Source organism: Scylla paramamosain, chromosome 4 (genome assembly GCF_035594125.1).
Source record: "Scylla paramamosain isolate STU-SP2022 chromosome 4, ASM3559412v1, whole genome shotgun sequence".
In the NCBI taxonomy this organism is placed as follows: domain Eukaryota; kingdom Metazoa; phylum Arthropoda; class Malacostraca; order Decapoda; family Portunidae; genus Scylla; species Scylla paramamosain.
Window position 1 is genome coordinate 29,305,044 of NC_087154.1, and position 19,038 is coordinate 29,324,081.

General features: G+C 42.6%; 2 protein-coding genes and 1 long non-coding RNA gene across 3 annotated transcripts in view; 2 read left to right on the forward strand and 1 right to left on the reverse strand.

Annotated features, from left to right (window-relative positions):
• Positions 1-2,097, forward strand: part of LOC135099947 (uncharacterized) — a 104,291-nt gene extending 102,194 nt beyond the window's left edge. Inside the window, exons 4-6 of the mRNA XM_064002681.1 lie at positions 106-229; positions 453-576; positions 1,858-2,097. Coding sequence (XP_063858751.1) covers positions 106-229; positions 453-576; positions 1,858-1,942 — 333 coding nt within the window. The 3' untranslated portion in view covers positions 1,943-2,097. The remainder of the gene's footprint in view (positions 1-105; positions 230-452; positions 577-1,857) is intronic.
• A 230-nt stretch (positions 2,098-2,327) lies between these two features.
• Positions 2,328-4,888, forward strand: LOC135099948 (uncharacterized). Its single transcript, XR_010268459.1, has 2 exons — positions 2,328-2,698; positions 2,851-4,888. It is a non-coding gene; the product is annotated as an uncharacterized LOC135099948 (long non-coding RNA).
• LOC135099946 (uncharacterized) overlaps positions 4,869-19,038 on the reverse strand; it is a 150,149-nt gene continuing 135,979 nt past the window's right edge. The window contains exons 4-7 of the mRNA XM_064002679.1: positions 11,814-12,158; positions 8,539-8,675; positions 7,788-8,013; positions 4,869-7,143 (exon numbers count right to left, since the gene is read on the reverse strand). Coding sequence (XP_063858749.1) covers positions 7,055-7,143; positions 7,788-8,013; positions 8,539-8,675; positions 11,814-12,158 — 797 coding nt within the window. The 3' untranslated portion in view covers positions 4,869-7,054. The remainder of the gene's footprint in view (positions 7,144-7,787; positions 8,014-8,538; positions 8,676-11,813; positions 12,159-19,038) is intronic.

Genomic DNA, 19,038 nt, shown 5'->3' on the forward strand with positions numbered 1-19,038 from the left:
CAGCATAATTCCTCCCGGCTCGGCTCACTGCCTTGTGTTGGCTGTACACTCGGAGCAAGACGATTTCTCATGCAAAATTTCATTAGTTTCTCGTGTTATCCCCAGACGCTGCCCCGTTCTGCTTGGCGCCCAGGGCTCCTCCCCGGGGACGGAGAAGCCCTCCACCCTTCCTGCCCTCGAGGATGCAAGCAGCATGCACTGAAAGCTCCACGGATGAATCTGAGAGAAGGCAGCAATCTTTTGTTAAAGTTTAATAATCGCACGTTTTCCTTATCATAATTAACTCTATAAATGATACCTTGGAAATTATATATAATTCTGATTACTGTATTTGTATAAGGATTTTTGTACTATCATCAGGATTATATATAGTAGTTGCAAAAATAATAATGTTGAATATTTAACAATGTGCCCCCTAACCTAGCTTTTCCTTCCTTCCTGCAACGCCTCAGACACAAGAGTTTGCCGGATGATCACCAGCATTATTTTCCTACCCGTTGAGAAAAGGACGCGTGCACGGATAGTACGAGTACACCACCAATATACGAATCACGGTATTCCCGCCAGAATTAAAAAGTAAGTTGAGAGAGAGAGAGAGAGAGAGAGAGAGAGAGAGAGAGAGAGAGAGAGAGAGAGAGAGAGAGAATTATTGCAGAAGTGCATTGATGTTTCTTATAGGTACATAAAATATCATTTTTCAGTATAATCATGCCCCCATTATACATATCAGCGTTAAGCCACTTTTGTCCAAATAACAAAAATATTAAAGAACAAGCCATGAGGTCTGAGATCGATGACAACAAACCCCCAACCGATCAGTGCTTGCATACAGATTTAGCCTGAAAAATGCATAAATACCATAAAGAATAAACCACAGACGACCTGACTATAAATGTCAAATCGCAAGAATATGAATAAGTTACTGGTGGTGCAGTCTCCGGTAGTGCAACATTGAGTCTGTAGCTTTAAGACGTCAAAGGATTTTTGTGGTCTTTCAACGCATCATGATGTGTGTGCTTGTGAACCAACGCTGGTCCACATAATATTCCAAAATTCGTATTTAATCCTCTGATAAATACTAAAATCCATGAACATAACATTATAAAGATGGCTACTCTCTTTCCTTACTGCCAGGCCCATTAGTATGTTAAGGTAAAGCACACGAAAAGCCAGGACGTCCAGCTGGCAAGCTTTAAAGAATAAATTATTCTTTAAATGTAAAGCAATTTTATGGTAACCTTTAAAGTTACTTTGCACGACATTTGGGTCACTAAATGAACAATGATTACTGATTTTAAACGATTTAGCCTTTTAACATTATTTTACATTCATAGAGCACCTTAATTATCAGATGTTCACTTTTATCAGAATGATTGAATAATTCGTATTATAGAACCCTATTGTTTTTTTTTTTTTCTTTTTCTAATAAGGTTAATGACTGTAGGGCTTTTGATATTGGTGTGGCGTAGGAGGAACTGAAGGCGTCATTCGTTACTACGCCACAGGCGTGGGAGAAACTGAAGGCTTCATCTTTTACTACGCCACAAAGTTTGAGAGAGAGAGAGAGAGAGAGAGAGAGAGAGAGAGAGAGAGAGAGAGAGAGAGAGAGAGAGAGAGAGAGAGAGAGAGAGAGCGCGCCTGTAGGTGAAGAACCTATTCTTCAAAACGTTACTGGCTTGGTTAGTTCCCGGTTTATGGTTTAGGAGTCTTCACTGTCAGGATGAGCCAAGTTTTAAGAGGGAGGAGGAAGCGCGGAAGAGGCTTGTGGGGTGAGCGACAGGGTGCAGCAGTAGCCGTGGATCAGGTGTGGGCAATATTGAAGGCAGGTCCTAACTTTGACTGGAGCCAATTTTGCAGAGTTGCGCGTCGGATGAGGCCATATTTCTCCCAGTGCAGGCTGGGGAAGGTCACGACGTTGGTTCAGCCATCCTCTTCCACCTGATGCATGGAACTGTGCCTGCAAACACGCCATCAAGGAAGAGATTTACAAAGGCACTTACACAATATTGTCCCAGACCTGTGACTTACAAGGGAGTAGATGACATTCTGATTCCTGTACATTTTTCTTTGTTGAATTTATATGTAGATTCCTTACTATTATTTTTCTTCTTTTTTCGTAAGTTATTCTGCCGAGCATGGACCCCCTGCACGTGGGGGTTGAATCTGGTTGAGTAACTGTTGTGTGTATATATATATATATATATATATATATATATATATATATATATATATATATATATATATATATATATATATATATATATATATATATATATATATATATATATATATATATATATATATATATATATATATATATAGTGAAAGATAACCAGTAGTAGATCGCCAGTTTTCCCTCAGTCATAAATCTACCATACTGCGCCCGCATCCCGCCACCACATTCACTTCTCCCACTAGCAAAATACAATACAACAATGCATGCATTCAGTTTTATCCATGCTATTCACGTCAACCTCCATCACTTCGGTTACAATCAAGATTTCTCAGTTTGTCATAAGAAAACTCAGATTAGAGTAAGAATAACGTGTCTTAACTCTTACTACACTTTTTTTTTTTTCGGTCTCAGTTGAAATTCATTTAGGACCATCATTTCTTTTTCGCATCTCAAGGATACCACAGCAGGTGGCGCTGAGGTCTCCAGAATAGAGCCTCCCTGGTGCAAGGAAAGGAACGAAAGGTGACAGTGTTGCTCATGTCAAAAAACATTTTTATTATTAATGCACATTGATTTGTATAAATGCACATTGATTTGTATAATGTACTGCCATTCTCACTCCTGGACCGCAACCCTACTTCACATCGTTTCTTTCTGTTACATTATATCCGCAGTTCAACTCCAGAGTGGCGGATGTCAAGCAGCTGAGAGCGAGACGCATGCAAGGCCACCGGCTGTAGGTGATGCCGCTAGCGAGTGGTAGGGTAGTCCTGGCGATAAAAATTAACGGAAGCGGCAGAGGAGACGATGATTAGAAAGTACATATGCAGCAATCATTCTGCTTGGTTTGGTGGAGGAAGAACATCCAGAAAGGAAATCTCCCCCATAGCTGCTTATGTTACGTGTTAGTGTAATTTAATTATGCAACAATAAACTTTCAAGAAATAAGGTATCTTAAGAAAAAAAACACCATCAGTTCAACGAAATTTTAATATATAGTGGATAGAGTGGTCTCTGTATATGCCCTAAAGAAAAAAAAGTGGTTGTAGGCATGTGTGTACCAAGCATATAATTGTGGTTTACGTCCACCAATTAAGGAGGTATAGTTTCTGATAGTTTGTGCCGAATATTAGACTGTTTGGGCCGTGGGCAGATGCTTAAGGAGCGACTCGCACACAGAGGCGCCCTGTGCCGAATATTAGATTGTTTGGGCCGTGGGCAGATGCTTAAGGAGCGACTCGCACATAGAGGCTCCCTGTATGTGCAGCACGTTAACTACTGGTGCACATACAGGGGGGTCCTCTATGTGGGTGTCTCCTTAAACAGTCTTAATTTTCAGCCTAAATTTCACCTGCCCACGGCCCAAATTTCTCCTTAATATTCGGCCTAAATTTCACCTGCCACTGTTTTTTTAGAGCATGAATGTAAAGTAAAACCACAAACTACCTCCTTTATTTGTGTACATAGTTGAAATGTAATTGAAATGTAATTTTTGTCATTTTTCTAGTAATCGTTATGGCACTATGTATTTTTTTACTCGTTTGAGATGCACTTCGGTCGTCTGCAGCTCCTGGATCACTATTTTCATTCGCCTCCAACTTCGAGGTGTCCGCCGTTTATGTTGTTCCTTACGCTGCTGAACTGAAATTTAGATTAGTAATACATACACACTTCACATGGCTTCCACCTCTCTACTTCACAGACCCCACACATTCTCTCTCATCCCATCACTCCCTCTGCTTCCCTTCCACTCATTTCCTGTCACATTTCGTCTTCGTTCCATCCCAGCAGTCATCGTTTCTCTCCCACTCCTCCATACAATCTCTCTACCATTCTACCCATCTGCACTCGCCCCCACTACATTCATTCATTCATTCTCTCTCTCTCTCTCTCTCTCTCTCTCTCTCTCTCTCTCTCTCTCTCTCTCTCTCTCTCTCTCTCTCTCTCTCTCCTTTACTCTGGCAGTCTGGACATCGTTAGTGTTGCATGGCATGGACAGTGCACCCGTGTTTTCAGTCTGCCCATCAAAAATGCTGTGCTAAGAACAAAGAAATGAGAAGCTGCAAGAAGCCACCAGGCTTACACGTGGCAGCTCCTGTATGAAATATACCTACCTATTTCCACCTATCATCTCCATCCATAAACCCATCTCGTCTTCTCATAAAGCTCTAATATCCTAGCACTAACAGCATGATTACTGAGCCCGTTCCACTCATCTACCACTCTATTTGAGAATCAATTTCTTCCTATCTCTTTCTTAAACCTTCTTCCTATCTTTCTTAAACCTAATTTTTTTAAACTTGGACCTGTTATTTCTTGTTCCGTCCTGAGCTGGCTGGTATTTCCATTTCTACCACTACTGCTGCCACCACTTATTTCGTGTTATTCTTACTGCTACTGTCACTACTACTACTACTCATGACAAGTGTTGTTCTTGTTACTACTACTTCTACTACTCCTACTATTATTACCCACAAGTGTTGTTCTTTGTATCATTACTACTACTAATACTACTCATTACAAATGGTGGTCTTGCTATTCCCATTACTACTACTACAATAGCATACACTAACTAATACTACTACTGTATTATTATTATTACAACAAATATTGTTGTGTGTAATTTGTGACACGTACCCCGCTCACAATCATGTCGGAGATGAGGAAACATTCTGCACTAAAAGAGTTCTTCCAGTAAACACTTGGTCTTATTACACAGTCTTTGTACATTTATTAACATTCAATATCAAATACACAGGACACTGCTTTTAAATAGGCGTTCACTTCTATATACAAAACAAACTTTTGAGAAAATAAACATCTCTGAAGACAATAGAGGAGGGTGACGAAACAAGACATTAATTATTATGGTTTGCATCACAGACCAGAGGCACGACTTGAAAACTGTTACAGAATGTTCGGCACACCTTGGAGAGGAAAAGGACGGAAATTCATGGATGGTGCTGCAAGAGCGTAGAAATATATATGTATACGAAGAAGGCATAGGGAAGTAGCATACATGTATGTAAAGTCTGGGTAAAGTAAGACATTTTGTAATAAGTGATGAATCTGTACAAGTTCATGAAGTAAGAAACTCAGACAAAGCGATACACACAACAACAACAACACACAAACAACCACTAACACCAAACTAACGAAGATAAAATTTCAGTAGCAAATCTGTAACAAGAGTGACACCACGAAAGGCCACAGTGGCGCGCCTCTCATGGCCTCACTCATTACTGGCCTAGTGGAAAATGTTTTTTTGAGAAGGAAAATAAGAGTACTGAAGGTCGACCACCACCACAGCCACTCCAAGGGTTAGGTAACACCTCAGGATCCTTACAGCAGCACCCAACTACTTCAGAATTTATATTTCATACCTTGAGGTGCAATAACCCGTGAATTACCTTGAATATTCAGAAGGTCAAGTCACTATGCCCCTTACAAATGCCCACCTGGCTACACAGTACAGTACACCACCATCACCATCACCATCAACACTAAACAACCTTCTTTTCAAGATGTTATCTTATTTTTCTATACACGTGTCTTGTACTTCCACTGTCCTGTCCTTGTCACTTATCAATGAAACTTCGTTACGAAACAGTCTACTGGACGTCTGGACAGCAGCTGGAGAATCTTCTGTCAGAGCCACCTTCTTGCAGAGGATGGGTTTTAAAAGAATAAGAAAATAGAGATAAAAGATGGCTAATATAAGGAACGAGACTGCTAATATAAGGAACGAGACTGATGGATACACACGGTGAGAAATATAAGAACTAATTCCTCTCTCTCTCTCTCTCTCTCTCTCTCTCTCTCTCTCTCTCTCTCTCTCTCTCTCTCTCTCTCTCTCTCTCTCTCTCTCTCTCCCTCTGATTTGTAATTTCATCAGCACATTATCGATCCAACACGGTATGTAAAAGGTAATTTGTAACTTGGGGTATTCACAATTATGTTTCTTATTCAGGTAATTTTCTCCTACACACTCTTATGCGCCAACCATAATATATTCAACTGACTGCCATACGATACTTGTCTTAAAGTATTGGATGTTTGATCCTGATAAACAATATTTTTGCCGTCTGACGAAAAATTTTTTTTTTTCCCCATACTCAAAGCAACTTCCATTTACAAACAATGGAATGAACACATTAATGAGCAAACAAAAGGATAAGAGTCCAGTTCGGATAAGAAACAAAGGGAAAAATGATGACGCATGGTTTACATTCGTCCTGTGAGAAAAGACGAAACAGTTATAAGCTCAATACGATCTCCTTGAGGTGTAACAGTCTGCAGTGTGCTAAGCGCTTCTAACGGTAATGAAAAGAAGCAGTGAAACTGGTAACAGTGACATACATGCAACTTTGTACACACACACACACACACATACGGTAAGGGTACGTTTATACTCGTACTTGGAAAGCCGCCTTTGGCAGTTTTCACAGAATTTCTCTCTCTCTCTCTCTCTCTCTCTCTCTCTCTCTCTCTCTCTCTCTCTCTCTCTCTCTCTCTCTAATGTGCGCATCGCTCCCGCCCCACAATATACAGCGTGGATTTTTTTTTTTTTTCGTCGGAAAGGCGCCTTTAGCGGTTTTCACAACTTTCTCTCTCTCTCTCTCTCTCTCTCTCTCTCTCTCTCTCTCTCTCTCTCTCTCTCTCAACTATTGTCATAACTCAAATTAGGGATAACATTATGCACCAATCTTACAATATATCAAACTATGAAAACCAGAAACAATTAGGACGGCGCTAACTAAACAGAGAGAGAGAGAGAGAGAGAGAGAGAGAGAGAGAGAGAGAGAGAGAGAGAGAGAGACGGGGGGGGGGGATGGATGCGCTATGGAAAACGAGAAAAGCTGGGCAGCAGTGGCTAGGCTACCGGAAGAAAACGAGAGCGATGAGGAAAAGGGGGAAGTGATGTAAAGAAGCTTGTGGCCGCCCTGCGTCTCCCTGCAGCACGAACTCTGCAACAAGAGAAGACAGATTACGTCCTTCTGTTATAACTGCCTGACTTAGTTCAACAACCATCTGTGAGTCCCTTCACAACAAGGCGTTACTCAGTTAGTTGATCACATCTACTGAAACTCCCACTATCCAATGTAATATGGTTAAAAAGAAAAAAAAGTGACAAAGGCTGTTGGTCATTTACTAATAATGTTCACTTGATAGTAAAACTGGATGGGGTTATACATGAAATTTTTAGTGGTAATACCTAGAAACTGATGATTAAATGTGGCTTCAGTATGATCAAAATAAATTACCTCTTTACATTTGTTAGTAAAAGAGCACGAGATTATACATTATTTTTTTTTTTAGAACGAACGTCTAGAAGCTAGAGGATATCAAATGAAGTAACAGTAAGACCAAGAAGGACTGCACAAAAGTGGTTTGTTATTAATTAATCAATCAATGACATTTAATTACTATGCACTTCGTAATAAGGTGAATAAGCAGACCAAATATAGTAACAAAGGCTTCCATGTTGATAAGCTTAATGAATCAATATAACTTAAAGAGTGCGACCTTCAACATTAGTTAGGTGACAATACGTAACGTGTCAATAACTATAATCAATGAGTTCTTAAACCCTTACCGTGGCGCCACTCACCTTGCGACCCGAGCGGGAAGCCAGACCCATGCCCCGACAGCACCCTGAAAGTAATGTCGCTGCTGTCCCAGTACAAGTCAGGGTAGGACGCCACGCACTTGACCTGCAGCAAGCCCTCGGACACCATGCTGGGGCGCAGCTTGAAGTGCAAACTCTTGTGGCTTGTTTCGAGACCAGAGGTTTCGTTCAGTATCACCTGATCGTTGTCCTCCCACTCCGGGTCAACCTGTACAACACAGACAAATCTCAGACATCAGAGTCACACAATACCTCTGTTAAACAACTCACCGAAGACCACCGTGAGTCCCCACAACTGTGCTGATGATGTTCATAAATGCACTCTTTCAATATAAAACAATATCAATGACAACTTATATTCGCAACTGCACGACAAAAGGCTGATGCGCATCGAGCATAATCTGAAAGCAACCTTACTCAACTAACACTACAGCATTCAACTAATATCTTAAGAACCTCTCAAAGACTAAAAGGAATACGCGAGGATGCCGCACCTCGCTCCCCTCACAAGGCACATTAAAATCACAAAGAGTTGAAACCTTAAAGAGGAGCCTACACGAAGGATGAAGCATGAGAACAAAACTACTAGTGCCAGTTTTAGCATCGGAGTTATAATGAATAAAAAAAAAAAAGGTCAGGCGCATTCATTAAGAGTTATCAATACAAGAGCCGCCGTCTGCAGGTCAAGTGCCAGCATTGAGTCACGGGCAGCACAGGCTGAAGCGGTACTCACGGGCTGGTCGTTGATGTAGAAGGTGAGGGTGGGAGCAGGCAGAGCATCGTGCGAGGAACAATTGATGGTAACGACTTGGTGCAGCTGGTAAGGCCCCGCGTCGCCGCCCACCAGTCTGGGCTGGCTGTCCGGCAGGTCTGTGGAAGGAAAAAGCCGAGTGAATGTGAGGAGCTACGCAGGCAAAGAACATCGTGAATGACTGAAACCAAACCATTTTATGATGAACACTAACTATAAAACAGCAAACGCACAACACACACATACGAACGCACGCACACACACACACAAAATAAAATAGAAAAAAAAAATGAAACAAGAGAAAAATTTACTGAAATAAGTTTGATGTACTCTGGGCGCCTACGTGTGTGTATGTGCGGGAGGGAAGATAGGTTTACATGCAAACCGTCAAAAATTTCATCTTGATCACAACAAATAAAAGACAGGAAGGGCAGCTCGTGGATGGTGCCTCTAACCTCATGGGGCAGTCTCGGCAGCCTCACCCTGATGCAACACTCGAACCGAAAATTAGTACCAATACATTTTTTATTGTTCGACCACAATAATGCATTAATCCTCTGTATACGCATACGAGATTCTAGGCTGCTTAGGCTCTTCATCCTGGCATTACATTTACATATTCAGTGGTTGGTAACACTGACACATCCACCGAGGCAGAGTCGGAGCAGTATTAAGGGCGTTTCACAAGGCACTACATCAGAGAACAAGAAAACCATGAGCTACATGGCCTCCACTAACAGGCAAACAACTCCTTCCACGCTTGATACCTGGGCAGACGATAAGAATATTCGAATATTCTAAGCTTTCAAAGCATTAATTACCTGCAGATTTTATCATATTGTATTCACGCAAAAACACGGTTCTGAATTTCCAGTCAGCTTTAATAAATTGAAAGGAGTTTTCTTGTTTTCATTAAGAATGACAGAGGAATCTCCTAAACAATGGAAAAGCATCTTAATGCTTAACGTTGAATAAAACAAAAATAGAACCGTTTTCCATCATTTAGAGCAGTTGGCATTTTCGTATTCAATAATGCCCTCCATTTTGTCAATAAAACTGATGGATGAGAAGAGGTCCATGTCCAGGAATCAATTTCTTAAGGGAACTCAAAAATTTATTCTCGTCTTGATTTTAACATCAGGAATCTTGGAAGTCCGTGAAAGGAAACCAATTTTTTGGAACATTTCGCCTCGTTTGGGATGTCTTGCTATTTCGTCTGACTCAACACAAACAAGTTAATGAATACAGTAATTAGTATAAACCTCTTCCGTTTCTGAAAAGTCCAGGAAACCTCCACACTACAGTCCAGAGAAAAGACAAAGGAAGCAAAAAATGTTGGGAAAAACGTGTACCATATCCGTTCTGCACTTTTCTTCTTCGTATCGGTGTACGTGGCAATCAGACACGACGACCTGAGGCCAGAAACGAAAAGGAGAACGTGTCGAGGCTAGAAATCTGAGCACTTCTGCATTAATCCATCTATTTCTAAATCTAGCCCTTCAATTCCTCCCTCACCACTTTACAAAAGATAGATTTTACTGATGTGCTGACGAAGTTCATGGAGGAGGCAGGGGAAGAAAGGACGATGGTAATGATTAGGAGCTGGGATCGTTTGTGTAGTACTTTACATTTAGATTTGCGTGTAGTGTGTCTGCCATTCACTGGACATGCACAACAGACACAAACTACATGCGAACAGAGGGTCATACTGAAGAGCAAAGTTCGTCCCACAAGATTTACATACATCAGAGTGATGACGGCGTGTCTCGCTCGTTCGCATATGAATTTCAATATGGTTCGTGTGTGTGTGTGTGTGTGTGTGTGTGTGTGTGTGTGTGTCAACTTGGAGAACAATTTTAAGTATCACCCATCCTCTTCTAATCCAACTAGCTGATCGATTGATTTTATTTCTTCTTTCCGTATTAAAAATCTCGTTAGTTAGATCTCCTTTCCAACTATCTTCGGAAACCAGTAGGAAAAAAAAGGTATTTAAGTAAGTGGATGAGCACAATAACAAGTAATTAGCACTTACAAAGGAACTGAAATCAAAGTCGCTACACGAATGAATGACAATGATGCAGCGGCAGCAGTCACCAGGGACGGGAAAGACTGTAATTATCAGTGCTAACAACCATTGGGGGGCAACAAGAGGGGAGGTAGCCGACTCACCACATCCCTAGTTCTTGTTCAGGAACCATGGTGGCATTAAATTTAGTTTTAAAGTATTCCTCATAATCGAACTTCATGCAGCTAAGTAAAAATGCAGTAAAATCAAATGAAAATGCCAACTGGTCTACATCTGGCAACTCGTGATCTTCACAAAAGTCCGGTTTCTTAACTCCTTAACGTCGTTAAGACGTTAAGGAGGGGGAGATACGACGCGGATAAAAGCAATCCATTCATATCACCAGAAATTCACAATCCTAAAACTTCAATATGTGGTTAGTTGGTTTACAATGCACACTGACCCTTAGACAAATCTACAGATGATCACATATGCCCGATGAAACCCTATTTCAGGTAGTACATGACAAAAGGCTGCAATACACACGTACGTACATTACCAGTTCTACTCCCCATCCCCGATGCCCAGGAAGTGCAGAACGATCACGCGATGTGAGAGATCAACTGAATAACAAAGGAAGCGATGAAACTGAACGATCACGCGATGTGAGAGATCAACTGAATAACAAAGGAGGCAATGAAACTGAACCGTGTGTGGCAGTCACCGGTGCTGTCGACGTGCACGCAACACAGGCTACATGGGAACTGCGCGATGCGGAAAAGATTCAAGCATACCCCGCACAATTTAAACGAGATATTAGAGATGGTTTGTGCCGCTTGCTTGAATACTCTAACAGGTGGCTCGGTTGTTCGTGGTGATAATGTGTGTGTGTGTGTGTGTGTGTGTGTGTTTATATATATATATATATATATATATATATATATATATATATATATATATATATATATATATATATATATATATATATATATATATATATATATATATATATATATATATATATATATATATATATGAGGAGACATTCCGCGTTTTCATGAAGTAAAGATTCGGATAAGAAGGAATCTGTGTACACTTATATAATGATTTTTGTATATACATATTTGTGTTCAATAAATTACCTATCAACCAATCTTCATGACTCCGAACCTGCCAAACCAGTATCAACACCAAGATATATTACACAAAGAAAACGTGCTAACTCCTTGTCCCGTCTCTGCCCGGCACTCACCCACGACCATCATGTCAGCGGTGGCGAAGGATGTCTTGAATTTGGGCGCCTCGCCGGATATCTCGCAGCGGTACTTCCCTCCGGCACTTACGGTCACATTGCGTATCCTGACCCGCCCCCGCTGAGACTCCCTGCTGTCCACCACGAAGTGCGACGACATGAAGGTCTTCACGGCGGGCGTCTCCAGGGGCGTCCAGCGGTAGAACTCCTCGCCTCCCACGTACCACTTGAGGGCGTACACGTGGTCCCCTTCATCCTCCCACTCGCACAGCAACCAGCCGCCCTCACCCACCGCTAAGGGCGTCGGCACCTCCAGGTTAGTAATCTTGATGCCCAAGGCCACTCCTGAAGGAACGAGTGGAAACGTAAGGAAAAGCTGATTCATAATTGAGTATATGGTTTAGTGTTGTGATCCATATATGAGACTGTTTTTTTACACAAAGTCTTCCGTATTATTGCATAAGAGGGAAAGACTAACCAAAAATTTAGAGGAAAATAAAAATTATTTATCCAATCCAGAATCTTGAAGCATGTCTGTTATGGTAAGAGACTAATTAAGAGTTTTATACACACACACACACACACACATTCACACACATTCACAAACATTTAACACAAACATTTAACACAAACAACCGGACCACCAAGAGAGAGAGAGAGAGAGAGAGAGAGAGAGAGAGAGAGAGAGAGAGAGAGAGAGAGAGAGAGAGAGAGAGAGAGAGAGAGAGAGAGCACACCGTAATTCATTAGCATCATATTAAGTATCCCTGAGACACAAGCGGCGGGTTGAGATCAACATGCATCACCAGGAAGCTTTCTCGCCTTGTACTGTCACTTCATCTATCACTGGTAAGCGTTTCCATCCCAATAATTATTACTTATTATAGGACAGATTTTCTCTTGGTGCATTCCCTTCCCGCCTCCATTCCTTTCTTTCCCCTATCCGCCTCTCTCTTGTTCTCTCCTCCTGTTCTATCTGCTGTTCTGTTCCTAGATCCCTTGTTTAGTTCATAAAGGATTTGCATTGTGTCCTTAACCCTTTGATTACTATTTGGTACATCTTTCTTGAATTGCTAATCACTCTGAGGCATCTTTACGTGTTCTATAGCCGCCCCCAGTCACTAAACTGGGTAGAAATTCCAAAATCTATTCTTTCCAATCTGCTACTTTCTTGTAGATGCTTAAAAAAATTTCATGCATTACTCTTGGTGGTGGTAGTAGTTTTGTATCGCAGTGAAACAGTTAAGTAACGCTCGTCGTGTTCAGATGGAAATGTGATCAAGAGCATATGACAAGGACGACGATGATGGTGACAACAATAATGATAATGAAAATAATGATGATCAAAGCATCTGACAAACATAAAACTCAGTCCAGACTTCCAAGGATGTTCTGTCATCTCACTTTACCCGAACTTTTTCTTTATTTTTCATTTCCAAAAGACGTCCTCCCAGCGCTGCGAAACACTTTCTGCCATTTCGTTGACAAGTTTCCTGCACTTCTTTTACTTTGTGTATGTAAGTGGCATCTTTTACTTTGTGTATGTAAGTGGCAATCTTTTTTCTTATATCAGATGGCAAAGGGGAGAAATAAATATGTTGAGTAGACACAAAGTTGCCGCTCTAATGCATTCACTTCCTGTTTCAGCGGCATTCTAATTACGGCATGAATTAATAATCGGTCGAGTATTAATTCCTAATACAATATGCGGACACAGGATATGGAAACATTACACAGAGTACAATGGACCTGGGCATTTAATTATATTCTCATAACAGCATTGCTCTAAATATCTCGCACCTTTTGTTGCATCACGCCGCCGCCGCCACAGCATGAACTATTAATTCGCATCACGACACCCAAGCTGTGAGGCGGAAGCACAAACACCATCAGTCCATCAGTCTGTGTATAGGCTAGTATCGCCGCCACCACCACCACCATTTAAACTGTTACAAGCGGAAGGTTAACACACTTCTCTATATAATTTTGGGCTTCTTTTCATACTATTTAGGGATTGGCACCTTCACTGAGCCTTTAATTATTTACCATATATTTTATTTTTATTGATTAATTTATTTGTTCTTTTATTTATTCATTTTTATTTATTTATTTTATTTTATATTTATTTATTTATTTATTTATTTTATTTATTTATTTATTTATTTATTTATTTTTTTTTTGTGGGGGGTTTGGCCAGAGCCACTCTTACCTAAAAACTCACCATTTATCATCATCATAATCATCACCGTCATCATCATCAAGGGCATAAATAATAAGCAACTACCACTCCACACACTTCCGTAAACATTAACAACCTCGACCAAAAATGCAGGCGACATTAAAACAGCATGAGGTGCGCTAATGTGTACAACGTGTGATGAATATTTATGTCGCCATTTTGCGTTATAATGCGCTGCAGTCCCCACGTTGCCCCGGGGGACGCGCGGCTCGGCGGTGTGAGTTGCCCAGTGCAGACCGCCGGGAAGCGCTTTCGTCCCTTGCATCTGTCACATCCTGCTTGGTTAAGTACAGTGAAAGAGCCTTGAGTAACCTGTGCCAGAGCTGACAGTCTTCTCTCAAATGCTGCTTTCCGTAGAGCGTCACAGGTAAGTTCAATTTCAGGTGAGAGAGAGAAGAGAGGGAAGGACAGGAAAAGGACATGATTTACGCGTCATCATCCAGCAACAAGAATAAGTAATTTCCTGTACACCTACACTTGCTCCCTCGTGACGTAAGCATTGTGTCGTCCAGCTCTCTACCGGTCCTCCGTCACCTCTCCGTCACCCTTCCGTTACCCCTATCTCAACCCTTTATTCATGGAATTTTGGACACGCAAGTACATTAATTAAGACCTCCCGCATTCCTAACATATTACCTAACACTCCTTTCCTCAGCCATTTTTCTTTTCCTCGCTCTCTCCCTCTGTCGCTGCCTCTTCATCCACTCATTTTCACTCATGCCATGATGGGCTCTTCAGACACTCACCCAGTCCTCCTCCTCCCTCGCCCTCTTCGTCACTCGGAAGGGGGAACGCCTCCTACATCAAGTTAATTGTGATACACTCCATAACCCTTCTCTTTGAAAAACGCGTCTGGGTTTTGTTCATTAAGATTTATGTTGCTTTTACCGGTGTATTAAGCGCTCGCGGCTCCATCCCTCACGCCCTCGGCCGCCGGGGTGAGCCTAGATAACGAATGAAGACTAAAGTGCCATCATGACTCTCCTATCTCTTATCTCGACTCTCCACTTCATCGCCATTCACACGCTCTCCACTTTTATTGGCATCAAGCCTCTCCGTCGCCTTCCACCCACAACTCAGAGCCACCCCCCCTCCTCACGTCCGTCCAAACACGCACACACACACACACACACACAGCGAACCGTAAAAAGCTTTCACTACCATTTGTTTCTTGTGCACAAAAATATATGTATTAAAACCTTATTCATACAATGGAAGAAATAAGTGAAGGAGAAAAAAGGAAAAAAAAAAACAAAGAGACAGGGAAAGTGAGGCGTGGGAGAGGAGACGAAGAGACGAAGAAACGAGGGGACGAGGAGATGAGGAGCCACCACCGCCCCCCGCCCCCTGCCCCCCATGCCAGAGGAAGATGGATCAGGACGAGGCGGGTGGTCGGGCCATTACCCATACATACGGTGGCCTAATGGACGAGTTTCCGGAGGCACATTTACATTCGAGAATAACGCAGCCGCCACCACCACCACCACCACCGCCATCACCGCTACTACCGCCTCCGCCCCATTCTTCCTGTTGTTGTTCATTGTCTTATTGTTGTGTATGTGTAAGATTTGTTTTTGACTGTTTTCTTGTTTTAGTGGTGGCAGTGGTGGTGATTGAGTCAAGGGGTCAAGATGCTGCTGTTGCTTCTATTTCTACTACTTTTGCGACTACTATTACTACTACTACTACTACTAACTACTACTACTATCACCACGACCAGCACTACCACCACTACTGTACTGCATACTACTAAAGTTACAACCATCACCACTACCTTTATTAGATCACCAAAGGTATCGGTGCTGCGGTAAAGCAACACCGCACGAAAGAGACAAGGCGAAGGCGTGTGGTGACTCTCCTCCCGGGAATCCTCTTGATGTAAAACCACATTTGATATTACTTAACCGAGTATTGTTTTAGCAGGTATGTTTTTTTCTTTTTTTTCTTTTACTCACCGTTGTTGACCTTCCGGTGTGGCACCATTGGAAGGAAAAAATGTTAATGTTTTGGAGAGAATGTTATTGCTTAGTCTTATAGGTCCTCTCAATACGTACAACATACACAGCTCCTTTCATTACACTCTACACCTTATCTCTCCTATTTCTACCAAATACTTATAAGATAAAAAATACATGAAGAAGGGAAACATTTATAGAACCAATAATGAAACACATCCAATGTCAAGGATAAATGTTGGAGATAAACCCGCGAGAAGCATCACCATCAACACAAAAGCCTCCAGCCAATCAAGTCTTGAATCCCTCCCAGGCCATCCGCTGCCCCCCGCCAGGCTGCGAGGCGCTGCGGTGAGCTCCAGATGCACCAAAGCGAGGCCCTGACACCCACAAGCCATTTTGTTGCACACGACCTGGTAAGACTAGGGACCGTGATGGAATGACGCACACCCAGCCGGCGGGACACAGATGGTAAGCGTCGGCAGCCAGCGGGTCGCGGGGCTGGTGGCGGCATACCAGCCTCGCCTTGCCTTTGTGTTGGAGCGAGACAGATGAGGTCGTGTGTCGCTGTCTGTCGGCCGGTGCCTGACATCTTCATCAAGGAGTTCCAGACGAAGCACCTCCCATTCACAGCCTCTCTGGGCATTGTACGGGGCTCCTGGCACGTCGGCGCTGTGCTATGTGACCTCCCTGCTGCTCAGCATGACTGCAGGCACCCTACATGTCAGCATTCACTCAAACTGATGATAGACCCTCTAACAGGAACCATGAAAATTGCATGTACTTTTCTCTAGCTGGATGCTGACAATCCCTCCTTTAACTACACAAATACATAACACGAAGTATTCAGAACCTTGCTCAACGCGACGAAAATACACCTTCAGTCCAAATAGCGCGAACAGAAGAGAAACCAAAAGGGCGAAAAAATATACACACATATGAGAAAAAGCAGACCCCTGGAGCGCTGTTAGGTGTCAATCTGGTGACGGGCTGGCGCGGGCCGAACGCGGACAGCCTGCTGCCTGAATGATGGACGGAGAGTGAGTGAGCACCAACTCCTTCCCTGCTCCTCACGCTGGTCATGTGAGCGGCATCATCGCTCAACCTCACTCGGCAGGAAGAGGGAAAATGGAAGAGCAATATATCAGCAGAACTCGCAAAACCGGGAATTATTGGGAGTCAGAATGCCATAAATCAGTGAGAAGGTGATACATCAGACTCGCGTCACGCCACTGAACGAAAAAAAAAAAAAAAAATTGAAGCAAAATAAAAATGTTACGCGAGGATAACGAAGTCGAGGTGCATTTGGAAGCCATTCTTGCCCCAATGACAGCTTTTCACACCCTGGCGATTAATGAAACCGAGGTCATGACAACGAGAGAAAGAGTAAATCATTTTCGTGCATGTGCGTAGGTGACATTTTCTGCACCAATGGCGAGGTAATGGAAACACCTCGCTGGTGGTAATGCTGCCTCTACCTGTCGCCATATATTGCACGACACGGGAACACCATATGAAAGACAACAGGCGCCCTTAATATCATCCACGACTCACACCGCTCCTCTATTTTTCTGAGCTTTTCTTCTCGTCTTTTCCTTTCTTGTTAATTCACTTCTCGTTCTCGCAATATTTCTCTCCTTCACCTCTTTATTTTTCGAAGGATTATTTTCTCTTCATCCATTTTCTTCTCTTCCTCCTCACCCCCCCTCATTCAAGAGCAGCACCAGCAGCAGCAGCAGTAACAAGACCCAGAACCCTCCTTCAGTATTCCCTGGCACCTTTGTCGCCAAGTAATCACCCCCAACATGTCACCGTCTCCTCAAATTTCCGACCATTCCATCGCCTTTCACTCACAGCTTTACCGTCGCTCGTCACTGTCACTTCCCTCTGAGTCACAACCTTCACTACAGTTTACTCGAGTTTTCCACGAACTCCTTTTGTTCCTCTTGCCGGCGCCACACAGCTCTCGCCGGCACCAACCATTCCTCCTTCTCCTTCTCCTCCTCCTCCTCCTCCTCCTCCCCCTTCCTCCCCCCTTATGTCTTTCCACTGCCCGCGTTTCCAGATGACCCTTCCACTCACCGGATTCTAATGAAAATAAAAATCAACCTTCCCCTCCAGCATTATGCAAGGCTCGCCAGCACATTCGCACCATCCACCATCACAACCACCACCACCACCACCACCACCACCACCGCAGCCGCCCTTTGCAGTTATATTTGGTACTCTGCTTCACACATGCATCGTTTTTCATTTCTTTCACTTTGGATCGCTGTTGGACTTGCTGCAGCTGCTGTTTTCAATTATGCTTCTCCTATATTCTTTCTCTATCTGGTGCTTCATTCGTTTCCACACCAAAGGTTAGGGACGAAAAACCGCTCGCCGCCTGAGGATTCAAGGAAATATTTCGCAAAATTTCATCGTTACTGTTTCTGTCGTTATATTTTCCTCCCTGGTGCATTAATTCATAACGTGCGTTAAATTCTCAATCACGTCAGTCATACAAATGATATAGAAAATGCATCTTTCTATAAATAAAACGCGTGCTGTCATTAACTCTCTTCTTTCTCTCTCTGAGGTACAAAAGAGACACACCAAAACAAGTCTCTGGATACCTGACCTTTGTGAACAGTCGAAGGCAGCAAATTTAAAAAGACTTTCAGCCGTACCCAGAATTCCATGAAAAAAAAAGAAAAAATCATCACATCGCCGCTCTTGTCGTTTTTGATTCGGTGGAGTTTAAACCTGAGTGATCCATTTCGCCGCGACTCTCACATCTCAACAAATTCTCCGCGGGTTACCCACCAAATGATATCAACCTCAATCAGAGATACAACGCTGACCGCATCACCCACGGACGCCAACTAAATGGAAAACAATGGAAATACTATGTTGGCATGGCAACAGCTGATACCTCCAGACAGGATGGCGTTTGACAAGTGGCAACAGAGCTCAGCTTGGAAAGTGAACACTATATAAGGGGAACATTCTTACTGCGCAACATGTTGATCAGATAAATATTTGACGTTCC